This window comes from Triturus cristatus, chromosome 1_1 (genome assembly GCF_964204655.1).
Source record: "Triturus cristatus chromosome 1_1, aTriCri1.1, whole genome shotgun sequence".
In the NCBI taxonomy this organism is placed as follows: domain Eukaryota; kingdom Metazoa; phylum Chordata; class Amphibia; order Caudata; family Salamandridae; genus Triturus; species Triturus cristatus.
Window position 1 is genome coordinate 508,300,563 of NC_140579.1, and position 19,968 is coordinate 508,320,530.

Sequence of the window (19,968 nt, forward strand, 5' to 3'; positions counted from 1 at the left end):
TGACTCACGGAATAACATTCATTGTTATTTTTCTGTCTGGTTTGGTGGTTCTTTTTTTAGTAATAAGTCGCTCTCTTGTTGTGATCCTAACATACTATTAGTGCCCGTAAGTGTTCACAATTTGTTCTCATAAAACTAAAATCAATTGAAATCAATCCCACTGATCATTTTATTATGAAGGCCAGTTACAATTTTTGTCCGAACTCGTCTTTTTAACAGGCGGAAATAAGTCTTTTATTTTTGCACAATACTGCTGAAACCGCATCTAAACTTAATATACATTTATTGTGGTTTCGTACAAAAAATGCATTCCTCAGTTATTCGTCTGCTGTAGTTTTATTCATAGCTACCTCTCACCACTGTCAATTTTGGAAGAGCCTCACTCACTTACCGGGCGCATGCCCAGATGGTACGTATTCCCGAGGCAGATGCAACATCCAAGCGCCCGCAACTGATGCGCTGTGACTCCTTTCATGGTGCCCTGTGTGCCTACGGGCATAAAAACCGGCGTAGGTACCTCCCCATGAGGCAATCGCAGCTCGCATGCCCGGGCTTTGGATACTCTGCATTCCGCTAGCACTCGTAGAGAAAGCGGCGCCGCTGTGCCGTTGGAGGCTGCCATGCTGCTACGGATACGACGTCACCGGAATACGATGGAACCACACAGCAGGCCGCCATCTTAGAAGCTGTATGGAGGAAGTATACTTAGGGCGCAGCCATATGCAAAAAGCGTCAACAAAAGCCATGGAAGAACATGAGCAAGCAAAAATCGTCAATGACAACATTTTTAGAAAAGTAAAGTGGGAGAATTTTAAAAGTAATCAGGACTATATTTTTCCCATTTACTTATATTGAAAGAGGCAATTTCAGGCGTGAGACCACCCAAATGAAGATATTTTTGGCTTAAAGATGATGATCGGGACTCTCCAACCTAAATCTTGTCTAAGGCATGTTTAAAATATAGCATTTAGCAGTCAAGTATAGCAGCCAAAGTCTTTTCAAAACGATAATCTGTATGCCATAGAAAACAAGCATTGGCAAACCCCAAAGGTCTTGCCTTTGGGACCTGTTGGCTTTACGAATGGTTTTTAGGTCTCGGCTCGAAGGCTGCGCTTGCGCAGTCTCGCCCCGAGATTTAATGTTTAGGAGTGGGGCTTTAACCCGCCCCTTTTTTTTTACCTCTTCTCCATTGGCTGGCCTCTTAAATGCTGGTCAGCCATTGGAGAAGAGGTTTGTCTCTCCAAACAAGCCCCGTCCTTTTTGGATTCGGGGGGGGTGTTTTTTCGATTCTTTCTGTCCTCTGGAATGTAAACATTCCAGCCAATGGCAAGAGGAGAGAAAGAAAAACACGCCCCCGATTCCGAAAACGACACTGCGTTTCTCCGAGGCATTTCTGCTTGACCTCGGAGAAAGGCGGTGGTTTTCATGGCGACTCCCTTGAATGATTGTTGCGCCCCCGACGATTTCGATCGCTGCATCTTGCAGCGGTGATTAAGCTATTGACATTGTAAATAACAATGCCGTTTCTTTAAATGTTTTAAAAACAAAAACATAAACAATAATAATGTCATGAGCAATGCCAATAGCATAACTTTAACAATGCCGAGACCGTTGCATTGTAAATGCTTGTTTCTTTATATTTGCACCGTTCACATCCCCCCCTCCCCCCTCCTTTTTAAGGGGGGGTCGGATCTTGAGACTAGAACAATTTCTCCTTCCATGTCTTAGTTGGCTTTAATCACTAGCTATAATTACTTTTTCAAATAACGTTGGTACATTTAAGAGGGCATGTGATTTTAATGTAAGAAGCGGCTTGTTTGCATTACACTCCAGGTAAAAACAATAATTTGACCACTTGACCTCCCATTCACTGCATTTTTTTTAGTGGTGACCCTTAAACTCCCTAAACCATCCTTCCATCTTACTATGTTTATAGTACATGTTATGAATATGCCCATATTTCTGCTGAAATCACTGATTTGCATGAGGAGAATTTAAGCTATACTTCAGGCAACGCAGGCAGCTCCTAATAAACAAACTTCCAGATGTTAAGACCTCTGCCTGTCATGTAAACTTACCTGTTAGAGGCATATGAGCTGCAGAATTCACACTTTTGCATAGATCGTCATCTGGTGTTGGGCTCGGATGCTTGCACCTTGTTGTTGTCTTGGAAGAAATCTTTTGTAGTCACGAGATAGGTGACTCCTCCCTTGGACGATAGTGCGCATGGGCATCGACTCCATCCTCAGATTGTTTTTTTCCGCCATCTGGTTCGGATGTAACTTCAGCGGTTCGGTATTGTGTTTTCCAAACCTTTTCGACACGTAAACCAGCGCAAACTCTGCGGTATTGTGTTCGTTCACGTGCCTTTCGACGCGCCAACTCAAATACTCTATTCCGGTCGTCGCCGCGGGGCCTATTGACGCCATTCGGGCCTTCAGCTAATTGAGAGAACTCCATTCAAAAAATGCCCCCAGTGTGGAGCTAAATTCCCACATAGCAACCAACAAGGTCTGCAACCTTTGTCTCTCGCCAGAACACGAAAAAGATTGCCAAGCCTGCACCTCCTTCCGGTCCAAGAAGACTATTCGTGATCGCCGGGCTCGACGACACGTTATGGCGCAACAGGCTGCACCGGTGCCATAAGATATCGTCGATGAAGGCCCCAACGTTTCAGAGGCAGAGGATTCGGAGGATCTCAACATCGTATCCGAAGCAGATGACTCCGATGACCAGGTTAACGAGTGAGTACAACTGTCCCTGCCCCAACCCCACTCCGAAAAAGAAAAGCTCCGGTCAAGACTTCGCCTGAAGGCCTTAGTCGCGACCGAAAGAACTTCAGACGGCCCGGCTCGGCCCAGCTCCGAAGACAAAGAAGCCTTCTGGCGGCTTGGGACCGAGCAAGCCAAACGCCAGTGTCCCAAAAACACTGTCCGTGCCGAAATCGGCAACGCATCCTACTCCTGCTGTCTCCAAAAAGGCCTCGGCACCGAGCACTTCGGCACCAAAAAGCCTCAGATCCGAACATATCTCAAACAGACGCCAATCAGGAAGAACTGTTTCTACCAGGTCCTATCAATCCGAAACAAAAAGACATTTGCCTGTGGACCCTAAAATGGGCCATATTGTCAGTCTCCCAACTAGGAAGAGGAAATTGGACACCCCACACACTCCAGATGTGCCTGTGAAGAAAAGGGACTTTGCAACTTCACCACTGAGACCCTCTTCTCCTGGTCTTCCTACTAAGCCTTGTTCTCCTTTAAAGTCTTCCATACTTACCACCACCACAGGATGATGACGACTTAGGGGGTGGGGACCCACATTATGACCCTTTCAATGATCCTGATGACACTAGCATGCCGCAGGACACCTGGGACGACTACGATACCCCTGTAGATCCTCCAGACATTCCTGATCAGATGCATACCCCACAAGACCTTCTCCCCCAGATGACTACATTGGGTTTAGTCAGCTCATTGATAGGGCTGCCCAATATCATAGTGTCCAAATGCGTTCAGACCCCACGGAGGAAGACTTCCTGGTAGATACTTGTGCACAGTCACAAAAGACAGTACAAACACGACCCATGCTCAAAGGTGTCATTAAACATGCACCGGACGTCTTCAAAGACCCTGTCAGGGCCAGGATTCTCAATCCTCGGATTGATTAAATATAAACCGTGCCCCCAATGATCCCACCTACATTAAAGGTTAACTCCCTTTTAGATTCACTGGTGGTGACCAATGCACGCCAGCGTGCCAACTTAAACCTCCGGTGATGCTCCACCTCCAGACAAAGAGTCTAAACTATTAGATGACTCAGCCAAACGAGTTGCCTCCCAGGCAGCTAATCACTGGAGAATAGCTAATGCACAAGCATTGCTTGCCAGGTATGATAGGGCTTACTACGACGAGCTTGAGGGCCTAATGCATTTGTCTGACCAATACAAGGCCAATGATTTGATTCAGGAGGGCAAGTTAATCACAAACTCCTCCATTAAATGCGCCCTTGATGCCGCAGACACTGCATCTAGATCAATTAACACTAGCGTGTTATTACGAAGACACGCATGGTTGCGCATTTCTGGTTTCAAACAGGAAGCGCAGACTAATATCCTGAATCAGCCATTCAATCAGGAACAACTTTTTGGCCTAGCTGTAGAAACCGCATTAGAGAAAATGAAGAAAGACACAGACTGCGAAATCTATGGTAGCATTAAAGTCTCCATCGACACGAGGCTCCTTTCGTTGCTCCTTTTATAGGGGCGTATCCAAAAACATCAGCACACACTGCACCCTCCTCCTATAAAAGCCCCACACAAACCTCCCCCAACAAGGGATATTTCAGAGGTGGGTACAGGGAAAATAACAACAAAGGGAGAGGCCGAGGTAACAACACTAACAAACAGTGACTTCCCTACACTCCCTCCAAACCATTCCACTCCGGTCGGAGGGAGACTCTCACAGTTAATACCAGTCTGGAATTCCATCTCTACAGACTGGTGGGTAAGACCAATTATCCAGTATGGTTACTGCCTGGAACTTACTGCAGCTCTTCCTTTCCCCCCCCCCCAAACCCCCCCCCCCCCCCCCCAACAGCATCCGATGTCCACTTAACATCTAACGCTTCTCAAACAGGAAGTTCTCTCACTGCTTCAAAAGCACACAATAGAACCAAGAAGGACTGTACTCTCAGACCAATACTGGACCTCAGACCTCTCAATTTCTACATAGTCTGATCACTTTCACATGATCACTCTCCAACAGGTCCTTCCACTGTTGCAACAAGGCGACTTCCTTGCCACATTAGATCTCAAAGATGCCTGCTTCCATATTCCCATACACCCTGCTCACCCTATCTACGGTTCACAGCGGATGGCCTACACTATCAGTTCACTCCCATTCGGAGTGACCACAGCACCCAGGGTCTTCACAAAGTGTCTTGCGTTAGTAGCTGTACACTTGCGAAGACAGCAGATTCATGTCTTTCCATATCTGGACGACTGGCTCATAAAAGCCAAGTCACACAGTCGGTGTGTTCACCACACTCGCCAAACAATTCAGCTGCTACACGACTTGGGGTTCACAATAAACCACACCAAGTCACATCTACAGCCCTCCTACATACATCAGTATCTAGGGGCCACAATAGACACTTCCAAAGCTCTAGCATACCCCAATCCAGCCAGGATAGCCAGTATGCAAACACTCGTCACAAAATTACAACCCCAACACTCCCCTCCAGCTCGAGTGTTTATGCAACTCATAGGAATGATGGCATCTTGCATTTTCATAGTACCTCATGACTACAGATGCGCCCCTTACAAGAATGCTTAGCACGTCAGTGGAACCAGGCTCAAGGTCAACTTGCAGATCTGGTTTTGGTGGACAGCCGTACACATCTCTCTGCAGTGGTGGAACACACAAAACCTTTCTAGAGGGCAGCCGTTTCTAGAGCCAGTTACACAGATCGTGCTAACAGCGGACGCATCACTCACCGGCTGGGGAGCCCATCTCCTAAACCATACAATCCACGGCAAGTGGACCACTCAACAAAAAAGTGCTCCACATCAAGCACCTAGAATTACTGGCAATATTTCTAGTGTTAAAAGCATTCCAAGCACATCTCCTCAACAAGACTGTCCTAGTCCGCACAGACAATATGACAGCAATGTATTACATACAGAAACAAGGAGGAACACAATACTTGCAGCTGTCTCATCTAGCGCAAAGCATATGGAGATGGGCCATTCCGCATAACGTATATCTTTGGCAGAACATCTTCCAGGAGTGCAAAATCAGATTGCGGATCTGCTAAGTCGTCAGACACAGCAGATACACGAATGGGAACTTCATCCTCAAGTACTTCAACTATTTTTCCAAATGTGGGGCCAACCAGACATAGATCTGTTCGCCATACACGCAAACGCAAAATGCCCAACCTTCGCCGCCAGGTTTCCACACCCGTTGTCCAAAGGCAATGCGATATGGATAAACTGGTCGGGCAGATTTGCGTACACTTTTCCGCCACTCCCACTCATTCCACTAGTAGTACGCAAGCTCAAGCAACAATCTCTCAAGATGATCCTAGTTGCTCCCACATGGGCACGGCAACCATGATTCACAACACTCCTCCAACTCTCTGTAGTTCCACACCAAAAGCTACGTCTCTCCCCAAAACTGGTGACGCAGAACCATGGAGAGATAAGGCACCCAGGTCCAGCACAACTGAATCTAGCAATCTAGCTCCTGAAGTCCTAGAGTTTGGTTATTTTAACCTCCCACCGGACTGTATGAACATTATCAAAGACACCCTACTACTAGAGCTTGCTACGCAGCCAAATGGAAGCGATTTGGTCCTTTACTGCAATAACAAAATTGACCCGCTAGATGCTTCCATTCAAAACATCATTTGCTATTTACAAAGATGTAATCTAGCATACTCATCCATAAGATTACATCTGACTGCCCTTGCCGCCGACCTACAAAACAGACAACATTTGTTATTGTTTAGAGTACCCGCTATCAAAGCCTTTATGGAAGGCCTTAAAAGGATAATTCCACCCAGACTGCCATCCTCTCTGGTGTGGAACCTAAACATTGTCCTTACTGGACTCGTGTGTCCCCCATTTGAGCCTTTACACAAATGTGAATTGCAGTTCCTCACATGGAAAGTAGCTTTCCTTGTCGTAATCGCCTCACTCAGGAGAGTAAGTGAGATCCAGGCTTTAACCATACAAGAACCATTCTTACAAATACATCGTAACAAGGTGGTTTTTATAACAAATCCAAGATTCCTTCCCAAAGTTATCTCTGCTTTCCATCTTAATCAATCTGTAGAGTTACCAGTGTTTTTCCAAAACCCAGATTCCGTAGCAGAGAGGGCTCTTCACACACTTTATGTCAAAAGAGCTTTACTTTATTACATTGACAGGACTAAACCTTTTAGAAACACAAACCAACTGTTTGTAGCTTTCTCTCCACCTCATAAAGGAAACCCCATCTCCAAAGCTAGAATAATCTCCAGGTGGATAATCCAATGCATCCAAATATGCTACCAGAAAGCAAAATGTGCATTAACCATTCCCCCTAGAGCCCACTCAACACGCAATCTAGGGGCTTCCATAGCCTTCTTAGGGAACATTCCCCTATAAGACATTTGTAAAGCAGCGACTTGGTCTACTACACACACCTTCACCAAACACTATTGTGTAGACGTGCAGGCGAAGCAACAGGCTTCTGTAGGCCAGGCTGTTCTTAAGACACTTTTCCAAACCACTGCAACAGATACAGGTGACCACCGCTAGGGGAGACACTGCTGTACAGTCTATGCAAAAGTGTGAATTCTGCAGCTCATATGCCACGAACGGAAAATGCTACTTACCAGTATGCATCTGTTCTTGGCATGTAGAGCTGCAGAAGATCACCCGCCTCCCCAGAACCTGTATCTCTTCCAGTGTTCTCTTACTTAGATACATTCACATGGACATCTTTTCTGTTTTTTACAAACTCCATCATTTCCCATCATGGTGAAAAACAATCTGAGGATGGAGTAGATGCCCATGCGCACTATCGTCCAAGGGAGGAGTCACCCATCCTATGACTACAAAAGACTTCTTCCAAGACAACAACAAGGTGCAAGCATCCGAGCCCAACACCAGATAACAAACTATGCAAGAGTGTGATATTCTGCAGCTCTACATGCCAGGAACAGATGCATACTGGTAAGTAGCATTTGCCCTCTCCAGAGCGGTATGAACCCCATCGGGATACCAGTGCAGTGCAAAACGTATTGAGTAGCAAAAGTTATTCTTCAAATATTTCAAAACATCTTCGATAAATTCCTGAAGTCTGTGTGTCAATTCTCATACAACTAACTAATACCAGTATTTGTTTGCAGGCACATATAGGCGACTGTCAAAAATGCTGGGAAACGCAGGTAGTAACACAAAAATGCAATTGATGGTCATGTAAAGCACTCTGATAGTTCGCACTATATGAAAGACCAAAATAACAACAAAAACACAATATTGTATAATACTATATAAAAAGCACAATATTCCCTAACGCAATTTCTAAATTGGCTATATTTATGCTGCAACATTGCATTAGGTATATAAATAGTATACAAAGTTTTGGCTGCTGTTTTTATGTAGTTCGAGGTACAATAAAAAAAAAAATCTACATTCCAAAAAGCATTTCAGTTGTAAATCAACTAGTGCGGGCATCGGGTGAGGACACAGATGGCTCTTTACCTCGGGGAGAGCTAGTGTTGGCCTGTGTCCAGATGTCTGGTGTGAGCAGCGAGTGATCACTACGTGTGGTGTGAATGTCGTGCTGAGTTTTTTATCTACATGTGTCATCTAGCTTTGCGGTGTTTTGGTTAACACGAGCCCTTGGCCAAACTTGTTTTATTTGAGCCAATTTCCTCAGACCTGTTTGTCGTGCCACTATGGATTTGTTAGATTGATCAGGATTTTCTCTGGGCTCGCGTTTGTCTTTAGGTTAAGAGTCCCCACCTGTGACCTGATAGGCGTGGGTGCGGGTCGTAGGACTTGTCTAAACACTTATCTGACTCTGGGATGATGTGCAGAACCCCTTAGCTGAATCAGCAATGATACGAGCTCATTGGATTTATTAGCATTCTCAACATTGTGCGTACAGTTGTCAGTGTACATTGTTCTTACTGGTATTGACAGTTTAGTTTGCTTAAGTCATAACGTACATTGGCATTGTTGTTCATGAAATTAAAAATGTATAAAGCACACGGATACTCACAAGGAGTGTCCCGGTGCTAATCTCAAAGCTGAAACCTCCTGAAGAATCACCCCACCAGTAGTTACTATTGGAACAGCCACGTTTTAAGTTGTTTTCTAAAAAACAGCAGGTCCTGAGCCCGTCTAAAGATGTAGTGGTAATTCATTCCACAAACGAGCCGCCTGAACCTGGAATGACCTTCCTCCAATCCGAGATTTTCGAGATCTTAGGAATCACCATAAGTGATTGCTTGGAGGATCTAAGGACCCGTTGAGGCTGGTAACATTGGATCCTATTCCTCCGGTATACTGCACCCGTAGCATGGAAAGCCTGATAAGCAAGCACTAAGGCCTTAAACTGAACCCTCTTTCTCACCGGGAGCCAGTGTAGAGCCTTCAGGTGAGATGAAGTGTGTTCTGGTGTTTACCATGAGAATAGCTCTGGCCGCAGCGTTCTACACAACCTGCAGCCGATTGAGCAGATACTCGGGCAGCCCCAGATACAAGATGTTCACGTAGTCCAACCTAGATGTAATTAAGGCTTGCACAACGATCTTACGGGATTCCATTGGGAGAAGTGGAAGAAAATTCTTAAACATTCTTATCAAGCGAAAACAGGTACCGGCGACCGCTGCTAGTTACAGTATTGTCATTAGGCATGGATTATGGCATACATTGGTCTTGTTCTTGCTGGAGTCTGTGCCTTTGTGCAGGTACAGGTTATGACTTACATTAACATGGCATTGATGGGTACTGGCATGGTCGTGCTGGCACAGGTTGTTGCATCCATTGATTATTGCATTTATTAGTATTGCCATTGTTGGACCTGCGCACATCATAGTAATCATTGACATTTTATGCACCCATTCCAACAGTAGTATGGTCGACCAATTCCCTCCTCCTCTGCTTTTGAAAGTATTTGTGGGGGCCCCTGCAGGCCAAGGGGGGCTCAAATGCCTTAGACTTCTTGGCCCCTGGTAGCTAGGGAGGGATCAGAGCACAGACCTCCCCTAAATTCAGCAACCTGTCTCGTCTCTCAGTGGGCTGGAGGTCTCACTTGCAGTAGTCTGTCTTGCCTGTGCGGCGTAGGATACGCACTTCTCGAGTGTCTGGGACCCAAAGGTGCAGTTGGCCCTCCCAGGCCATGCAAAGGCTGGGAGGGTACTGCTATGAGCATCGGGCACTTCTGGGGCTCCCAAGGCTTGCAGGTATATATGGGCACTGTGTTGGAGCAAGACAGTTGGCCACTCAACCTCGATCATCGCGGACAACGCTAACCTCCCTCGGGCCCTGCGGCTGCTCCTAGTCGCCATCTAGAAGTGAGGGACAGGATGCTCCAGGATAAGACATATATTGGAAGCACTCTTCTATGACTTGGTATTACATTGTGTTTAACCCCTTCGGTGCTCATGACGGAACGGTTCCGTCATGAGCCACGGTTGAGCTGTGCTCATGACTGAACCGTTCCGTCATGACCACGCCCGCGCAAGATTCCGTCAGCACAGCGGCGGAATCTGCGCAGCATGGAAGGGGTTAAGAACAGTGGTAAGACTGGTGAGCATGGAACCTAGGCCTTTCGAACACGACCATGGCAGTTAAATAACATTTCAGGTCTAATGGGGTGTAATAGGCTAAACCTAATAAGAGTACAACAATAAGTTACACCTCTTCCTGTGGCCCTGCAATGTAAGCACCTCGATGATGATTCGGTTCTGTAGGTCCTTAGTCCATAGTAAGAGTAGTACACTAAATTACAGCAGCGATCTAGGGCAGTTAAAAGAAGAGGTTGGGTGATTAATATATTTCAGTTCTATTAGTCGTGATAGATGACGGTGATAATAGTACAGCACGATCATGTTTCTCACTATTTGTGTGATTGTGTTTATGCCCTATTGGGTTTGTCCCATGACTAAATTTAGTGTTATCCACTAAATTGCGTACCTTGTTTCACTCTCTCCAACAAAAAGGGCATAAATGGTTGTGCTTCTGATTTGGCTTCTGATTTGTATTCTGATCTTTCAGTGTGGTTGACAATTTTGGTTTTCTGGTCAGTCTTTGTTTCTTTCACCACCCAGATACATACTTGTTTGTCCCTGTTGTGTAGCTTGGGTGAAGGTTTTTTAAACCCTATTTTTGTGGAAGTGCTGTTCTTGCATTTTTATCTTGTGTTTTTATTGTAGGTTGTGCCCAAGCGGACAAACAGACCAGGTATCAGCAGTACAGATCGGGGATTCCCACGAGCACGGTACAGAGCCAGGACGGCCTCCTACAGTTCCCGGTCCCGATTCTACAGTGGCTTCACCCCGAGACCCAGAGGAAGAATCTACAGGTCTGAATAGATAGTCTGCTTGGCGTTTGGGGCATGCGCTTCTTGAACAGACACTAACTTGAAGGGTGGGCGGTGATGGTGGGAGAGGCCCACTGAAATGCTGAGTGTTGGGTAGGTGTTTTTAATGACTGATTTTTGCCTGCGGTTCTGAGCTCCTTTTCTACATGCTTGGACAGTGCAATGCATGGAGCTGATGATGTAGCGTGAGGCAGTTGTGAAAGGTATCCCTAGAGGTGCGGAGCAGATGTTTGGGAAGGAAAAAGTAACTGCTCACCTTCAGCCTGCTCTCCTTTTAAGACTCTGAGCAGCGTTTTGGTGAATGCTACTCCCTTGCATTCTGTGCAGGGGTAGAAGATAATTGGAGGACTGAATGATGGGGTCTTATAGCCAAATATGGTGCGAGTGAAGCACAGTTGTAACTGGCAAGTATCGAGGGGCTGAGTGAATGTTGGGATGCAATGGTGATTGAAGCCAACAAAAAAAAAAAAGATTGCGCATAGGTGGTGCTTAATTATAACCAGGACACCTTGGTTTCTGGTAATATGATTGCTGCAGAGGATGCCTACAAGTAGCTTCACTTCCAAATTGAGACCATTCTGCTAGTGACAAGGTCAGAGAATAGTGCTAGCGGACTGTTGACTGGTTCATCCCAGCAGGACTGAATAAAATGTGGGAGGTGATTAAGAAGTGCCAAGTAGTTGATCTCCTTGCCCACAAGTTGAGTTGAAGGTGCAGATGAATTCTTTTTGAGGAAAAGTTGGAGAGAATAGTGGGTTGTCTGTCCCATTGAGCATAAGGTGGGAGTCAAAAGTAGCATTGACTCAAAATATCATTGATTCCTGAGTTGGTGTTTGAATGTGTCGTGAATATGCACGACGATGGGGTAGACTTACAAAGGGGTTGGATTCCAGGGATTGTTGAGTTGTTACATGGGTTGATTTCCTTCAATCAACTTACCTAGCATTCTGCTTCTTCTCTTTCAGGGGCCGCGCTAGAGCTACATCATGGTATTCCCCTTACTAAAATTATGTTAGGAAGACGTGGAAAAAAAAGAAAAGTACAAAAAAAAATACAAATAAAAAAAAGAACAGAAGACATGAAAAGAAATATTTTTTAAAAAAAATTGTATTCTGAAGTTCTGGGGGAACCTGGGGTGCTTCATATTCCTGCTCGTTCCCTCTATTTCCCACCCGTCTCCAATCTTGCCCCTTCTGTGCTTGCATTGTTTGTGTATAGCATCCCTCTCCTTTCCCTTCACCCATTGTCTACACACGTGTTTTCTGTCCCAACACCTCTCCCTCACTTGTCTGCCTGTCCCCTTACCAACACCATTCGTCAATTCTTTTTCCTCATCTTCTTTAACTCTGCCAGTCTTCTCTTCAGTAATTTTCGTCTTCACTTCTCTGCTCAAAACCTTTCTCCCATTGCACTTCGTTCCTTCTGTCAAGTAGGTCCAACCCTTCTTTGTGCACACTTTAAGTCTCTGGTGACGGCTTATCATTCGCTTCTGAATACCAATACTTTGAGTCCTTGTTGCCTTCCCCCTCGCTCTTTTGACTTTTCCCTTCCTTCTGCCTCTTTTCTGTTTACCTACCACTTGTCTGGTTGCCCTAATCTTTTGCTCCATCCCTTCCCAGTGTGTGACTGCTCCTCCTGTCCTCTTTACCTTTGCATGGTCTGCTTAACCGTGGGAAAGTATTATCATGCACAGGCACAATGATAGCCGGTAAGGTGCAAGACACTTTTCCTGCGCTCTCCTTTTCCTCTCTAGCTGGTATTGTTTTTCTGCTTTATGGCGATGTTGAAAATGACTTGATGTTGAAAGATAGCATGGTAATGTCTCCTTTTCAGTTGCATACCATAACTCTTTCATATGGTTTGTGTTCCCCTCTGGCACACCCTGTGTACAATTCCAACTCCACCAGTCTCTCTTCCCTTAGTCCCATCATTTTAGCCTTTGCTTCTGTGTTCTTCCGTGTCACCACATGTCTGTGTTCTGTCCCAAAGTGGGCCTACTTTTAATGACTGTAATCCTTTGCCAGTGTTCAGTTTTTTGGGCTTTGTGGGCCTTTCCTATCTGTTAGCCCATTTAATGTGTTTCTAGTGTTAGTCCTCTACCAAGGCTGCCACCTCAGTTTTGGGGGATACTCTGCTTCGCATCTCTTTTTAGGCTCCCCCGCCACCCTTTCACCTCTCCCACCACAAAAAAAACATACTTCCCTCTGTAGACTGCATATTACTTTAAAGATGTTGGCTTGTTTGCAACTGTTTGTTTTGGGCTCCCACAGCTTATTTGCACCAGCCTCATTAGAGCAGGCCTCTCCTTGTGTTTGATTTTCGCCTTCATGCTCCTTTAAACTGTTGCTGGCTTTGAATCCCAACTGCATTTTTGTCTCCCCAAATCAACCAGAATTTGGTTGACTGTATGCTTGGGGGAACAGGGAGGGTTTTGACTGGGGAGGAGGCCAGTCGATGTTGTGAGGACTCCCCTATCCTGGGTAAATGTGCTTCTTTATTGTTGTGGTATTGCTTTGCTGTGAATTCTTCTCTTCACAGGTCTCTATTAGCAGAAGACATTGCACCTACTGTGACTTCGGCTGTCTCCACTCAGTGCAGTTCATTTGTTTTTGGTGGAGGGGTATGGAAAGGGGGGGGGGGGGGGGGCAGAAGCGAGGTCAGAGGAGAATGCACTGGTCCCAGTGAAAGATACGTTGGGACTACACACTTTTTTTTTCATTTTTTTTTTTTTTTTTTTTTTTTTTTTTTTTTGGATGAGACACTTTATTTTTATCTTGTATTGGGGCAGGGGAAAATAAAGATGTTGGAGCGAAACTGTCTAGCCAATCCTCTTTTCTTTGTTTTGGGTTTGAATATTGATGACCAGTACTACGCGCTCCATGTGTCATTGGAAGTCTGGAACATTTGAGGGCACATGCCTATCACTCTGCTTTAAACCGCTGTGAAGTATTTTTCCCTGCATATTATGCCTTCAACAGCTGATTAATGGTGTTTAGTGGAGCCAGTAAAGGTTGACTGACCTTAATTTTTGTAATGCCAAAAACTCTCTGTTCTAATGCACTTTGTTTGTGATGGGAGAAAGGTCTCCTTTCGCACTGTACAACTTAATGAAGCTGGTGCAGATGTATCAAACATTTTCACGTGATTGTTTACTCCTAGTAGGCCAAGGGGGTACCTCACCCATTCTGAGGTTGATCAATTAAGTTCTTGATCTGGATAGCAAATACGTAGAAGTCATTTTATATTTGTATACCCTGATGTTAATGGGCACTGCAGAAGATACTTTAACTGCATGCATCTCAGCTACTGAGTGTGCACACATAATAGGTGTTGTGTGTGGCTACTGCCTGGGCGTCTGCAGCATGTGCTTCTCTTCTTGTATTGGCTTTGGTTGAGTCGCTTGTCCTTTAAGGTCTTGCATGGGTGACTGTACCTCAGTCTTATTTTCTCTTGTGCTTTCGAGGCAGCTACTTGACTTCTACCAAGCCTTAGTCCCCTGATGTTGGTGGCTTCTGTTGACTTAGCTTCTGGTACTTGTGGCGCCAATGCGGTGTTTGTCCAACCTTCTTCCCCCGCCCTCTGCTTAGTAGTTTACAGAAGTTGGATTTGAATCAAGTTCCCATATTGGTGTGTTTTCTCTCTTACTAAACATTTATTTTCAGTACTGTTGTACCTTGGGGAGGAGGGTATTTTATTCCTTAGGTCATGAACACTGCTAAATGGCTTGGAGCTCTCCTGTACCTTTAGGTTTTTGTGCTAAAGTCTAGAGAGTGTGAATACTGGTGGTGTGGGGTTGGGTAGAGAAAGGGTGGCAAAGGTAGTATGGTTTCATTGTGCATGCTCCTGCACCATTCTGTGGGTGATGCCCTATTTCAAGCAGAAGGAAATAGTGGACATTTTGGCAAGACCATTAAGATAAGTGACTGTCGGGCAGACTCACCATACAGTCTTTAAAATTGCAGTGAACCTGGCCTTTTTGCTCTAGGTTGCATGCATCCCAGGTCACTTATCTATGCCTCACCACTAGTGTTCAGTTCAGTTACTCCATGATCTCTTAACTGAAAATGACTTGTTGAAAATGGACTGGGGTAAGAAGTGTTAACTCCAACTTAACTATCCAGCCACCACTGATTTCACCACAGGTACGTCCTGTGATCTTTAAGGCCACATACAGTAGTTCGCGAAACCAGAAATGTAGTGTTCCCTGCATCATTACCCCAAAGCTTTAACAAAAATGTTGATAAATATGGGAACACTGGCAGTGGTTAAGGGTACGCTGCATTATGGCAGCCTCTCCAAACTGCAATTGACTTGATTGTAAAAACTCTGCTTTCCACATCATGCACTTATTGAAGCTCTGAACAGCCATGTGGTGTACATTATTCCAAAATTGTCAACTTGTATTTGGATAGCACACAATGTACCATTAGGAAGGCATTGCAGCACATTCAGGTAGTCGTGTTTGTGCCCTTATTGAAAAATGCTACGTAGCCCTGAGGTCTCGAACGAGTAGCTATGAATCTACTGGTAGCTTGCCAGTACACAAGAAGTAGCTTGTGGAAAGGAATCCCAGCTTAGTATGTTAAACCGAGGCAGGGTGCATTGAAGAAGGCGCAGCATTGGTCATTTAGAAGTGCTCCAGTACATTTTGGGTTTAGACCATGCTTATAAAAATGGCTAAAATAAAGAAATAATACCTCGATTGCAATGTGAGCAGTGGAGTAACACTAAGTCTGTACTTGGTCCATACTCCACATAAAGGGCAGGAAGTGCTTTTGCAAGCGCTGCTTGATTAAAAGACCGCAAGGTAGAGTGAATATGATGCCAATGAATGGTAAGCAATGTGTGGGCTGAACGCCTCCCCCCTCCCTTTTTAACTTTTTTTTTTTTTTTTTTTTAAGTAAACACAGGAGATCATCGCCATAGCACATGTGTTACCTAAACCCCAGTTCCAGCGCTGGGTAGGAGGGGATGAAGTGGAGGCGTGACATCTCAGATCTAGAAAGGGGGAAGCGGGCTGTTGCACAAGATAGCTGAAGTAAGGCTAGGTTCATCTTGAAAGAACTCTATGAAGGTTTGCTCTAAACTGAGAAAAGAAAGTCATGAAAAAAAGTGGTTGGAATATGAATAAACAGTTGCCAGGATTGGGTGCAGCGTGTCTCCAGCCACTGGTAAATCAATAAGATAAAAAAATGACGCTTCACTCGCCACCTCTACAGAACAGAGCATTCCTGGAGCCTGACTACTCTAAGAAAGAAGATCCAGAACGTCTGCTGGCACCCAGGGATTAGAACTACTCTCCAAGGGTCAAAAGGTTGGCGACCTATTTCTGCTATATAATCTGATTAGTACTGTTAACTGAAGGAGTGGAGCTAGTTTGCATAAAGACAACTTTTCTTAAGATAAAAACAGCCTAGAATATCCACAAGCTACACATGTCTAAAATACACAAGCTGTTGCAGAATCCACCTGGAAGATCCATTGCGTTTGGATGTAGTATGTCCTTAAACCACAATGCCAGCATGTACACTTTTTTTTTTGCAAACCCTTTGTCATAGATTCATGTTCTTATATTGGGGACAGCATGGAATGTATTAATACTGTGGAAACTCTAGACTTTGACCGATCCTCCCAACTGCTAGTCCTGGCCATTCAGTCCCTCAATATTCCCAACTAGAGGCACTGTGATTAGTGCACCACCCAATATAATGAACAACCTTGCCCAGTATATTCCACTTTAATTTCAATACTGACGGAAATAGGCTTGACTAGTAAGTACTTCCAGTTTTTGAATGCTATATGTATGTGTGATGTTTTTATGATTTGGAGAGGTGTTTTACAATTAATTCTTTCAGATTCTCAAACTCATTTTTGGATCTAACCATGAAGGGCAACAACAAAGTTTAAACATCACTATTTTGCAAACCTACTTAGCACAGGAATTTGACATACAACTGTCACCATGCTTGTATTCTTAGATGCAACATACCATTTGGCCAAAAACATGATTGAAGTGTTTTATTGAACATTGCTCAAAACATTAGTCTTCCTTTTTTAGGTCTCGCCTACGCAGCGCACATGCGTTGCATAGGAGGACCTTTAGCCGTCGTTCTGCTCTCTTTGGAAGCAAACACTCTTGTGGCGGCATCCAGCTTGCGGGAGCGCGCCACAAGCAGGAGTGCAGTAATTCCAAAAAGAGCAGCCTGCGCGTGCACGCACCACTCCCGGGCTCTGTCCCTCTTTCTCTCTCTCCCGCTCTTTCTCTCGCGCTCTCTCTCTCCCCCTCTCTCGCTCTCTTTAGATTCTGCAAAAAAACTTGTGAAACCATCTGTTTCTGACTTGGCTTTCTCAAGTATCTCAAAAGGTGCACTTTTTGGTAAATATTAGATATGTATAAAAGTGAGTTTTCCCACAAACACAAGTATTTTTGGAAGGTGTAGAAGGCAAGGGAAAGCCACAGTGGTTTCAACTAGTTGCATGCCATGTTTAAAGTAGTTTTGTTATTTTCAGTAGCACTGTAAATATTTGAGTAAAACAGTTTTGGTGAAAAGTTTCAGGAGATGAGGAGTAATTTTCTTGTTAGGAATGTAGTTGGCTAAATGATCCCACCTCAAGATATCCCATCACAGAGTCAGAGGAGCACAATCCATGTAAATTGGCAAACTGAAGCGCTCCTTCAATACAACACCCTCCTCAAATATTCCAACACCGAGAAAGGCAATAGAACATTTTGAATACTCATCTGCTAACACATGCATATATGCACACAGCCTCCCCCCCCCCCCCCCCCCTTTTACCCCCACAAATTGCATATCCTATCAGGCTCTTCACACAATCAACCCTCACAGAACTGACAGTACATGGTAGGCCATCCCAAGCACTCGAATGTACAACACAGCACTAACAAAGTGATACTCCCCAACAAGGCAAAGAAGTCCTCATGCACAAGTAATAATAAAAACAAGCATTGGCATAGCCAATAGGTCCTGCCTTTGGGACCTTATGTGTTTAGCCATGCAACAGTTGATGTTGTTGCACCAAGGATATTGTGGTGGATAACAAAACACTTATAAGGTCCCAAAGGCGAGACCTATTGGCTATGCCAATGCTTGTTACTGTATTCCTAAGTACATTTGAGATTATCATTTTTATATGGCTTCAATACAATTTTTGCAGTTCTGATACATATCACTTCAGATAATTAGAAATTGGTTACAGCCCAGCTCTATTTTTAGAAGCCCAGATGCATGTTTTTCAGTGCGAGCTGTTTTGATCTAAGATAGTGCGCGCACACTTGTTCAGTCTGACAGTGTATTGAGAATTTATATCTGTGCTGAGTTTCCAATGCTCCTCCTTGATGGCATTATTAGATTAAGTCTAACACTTTGGGAACGGTTGTTAATACTGCTTTGTGTATATCCTAACATTTTCAGATGATGAATTAATGTTTCTCTGAATTTATTTTTGACAATCTAGGTAAGTTTAATTTTTCACACTGAATATAGCACTCCCTCCCTGAGTTTGTCTTAGTGTATCAAAAAGTCTACTCAATTGTTCACTTGCAAGATATGGTAATATCTCATAGAGACACATTTTTGTGTTTCTCATTTAATGTTTAAAAACCTACTCCACCGACCTTTTTGGAGATAAGCTAAGGCACGTGTTGCAAGCTATCCGTTTAGCACAGTATAATGCCATTTGTCATGGTGATATATATATATAGTCACCATATAATGTTTCCTTTCAATTTAGGATGTCTGAGAATTTAAGAAGTGTTCTTGGACTCTTATTACTCATAGAGGTAAGACTCTTTAAGTAAATTTAGGAGTCTCAAGCATACTCCAAAGTGACAAAATGGTAGTGTGTGTTTTGTTACACTGTAGAATACTACCATCCTCTTGTCATAATGAAGACACTCTATCTAAATAACTGACCAGGTTAAAACGTTGATTTAATTGATTCCCTGGACATTCATTGCAAGAGCAAAAAAGCCTGAACAAGTGTTTTGCTCATTGCACGTACAGAGATGTTGATACAGCTGTATTTTGTATACCTTTTCCTCAATTAATTTGTGCACTTTTACACATCTTACCCCTCACCTACACTTTGCTGTCACATAGAGCACAGCACGTATGTGTTTTATCCATTTTTAAATACTACAAGTTTATTCATTTTCTAAAATTCCTAATATTGGAATGTTTTTTGGGAGGATTTATTGTACAGGTTAGCACCTCAAGTTTAATTCTTTGTTTAAGTTAAAATGAGGGATCAATTGTATGCATAGTGGGGCCAAAAAGGTCTCTGTTATAAATGGCCCAGCTGACCATTTGGGACTGCACCATGAGGAAGCCATAGCTTCAGAAAGACTTTGTGCCTTTTAGCTTGCCTTAGGGAGTGCAGGAGTGACCAGGTGGAATTTCCCAGCAACAAGAACTTTATTTAACTTAGTCATAGACAATCCTCGGAATAGCCACACGCCCTAGAAATCCTGCTATTGATTTCCCCCCCCCCCCCCCCGCCCCCCTTTACTTTTGGAGGCCCAAGGCAAGGTGCTGAGGATTCTCATGAAGTGTGCACCTGCCACAGTCAAGATGACCTTGTTTTTCTTGCTTGTAGCTTTTTGACCCAAAGAAAGATACTTAAGTGGGTTGTTACTGATAATGTATTTGGCCTTGTGGAGTTCTGCCTAGCTACATCTTCCAGCCTTACCCCACTAAAGGTTTTTGAGAGCCAAAAAAGATAAAACCTTGGACCAGTGTGAGGTAACAAATCTACTCCAGTGGCTAAGAAATCCTGATTTGTCCACTCAGTTTTCGTACCAAATTCTCTGAAGGCTTTGGCAGCATCCAAACGATACATCTGGCTT

The 19,968-nt window shown here is 44.2% G+C and overlaps 1 protein-coding gene across 1 annotated transcript in view; it reads left to right on the top strand.

The window, feature by feature from the left end:
• LOC146870489 (polyadenylate-binding protein 2-B-like) overlaps positions 1-12,177 on the top strand; it is a 29,302-nt gene extending 17,125 nt beyond the window's left edge. Inside the window, exons 6-7 of the mRNA XM_085642380.1 lie at positions 10,936-11,084; positions 12,068-12,177. Coding sequence (XP_085498506.1) covers positions 10,936-11,084; positions 12,068-12,107 — 189 coding nt within the window. The 3' untranslated portion in view covers positions 12,108-12,177. The remainder of the gene's footprint in view (positions 1-10,935; positions 11,085-12,067) is intronic.
• Positions 12,178-19,968: the final 7,791 nt, after the last annotated feature.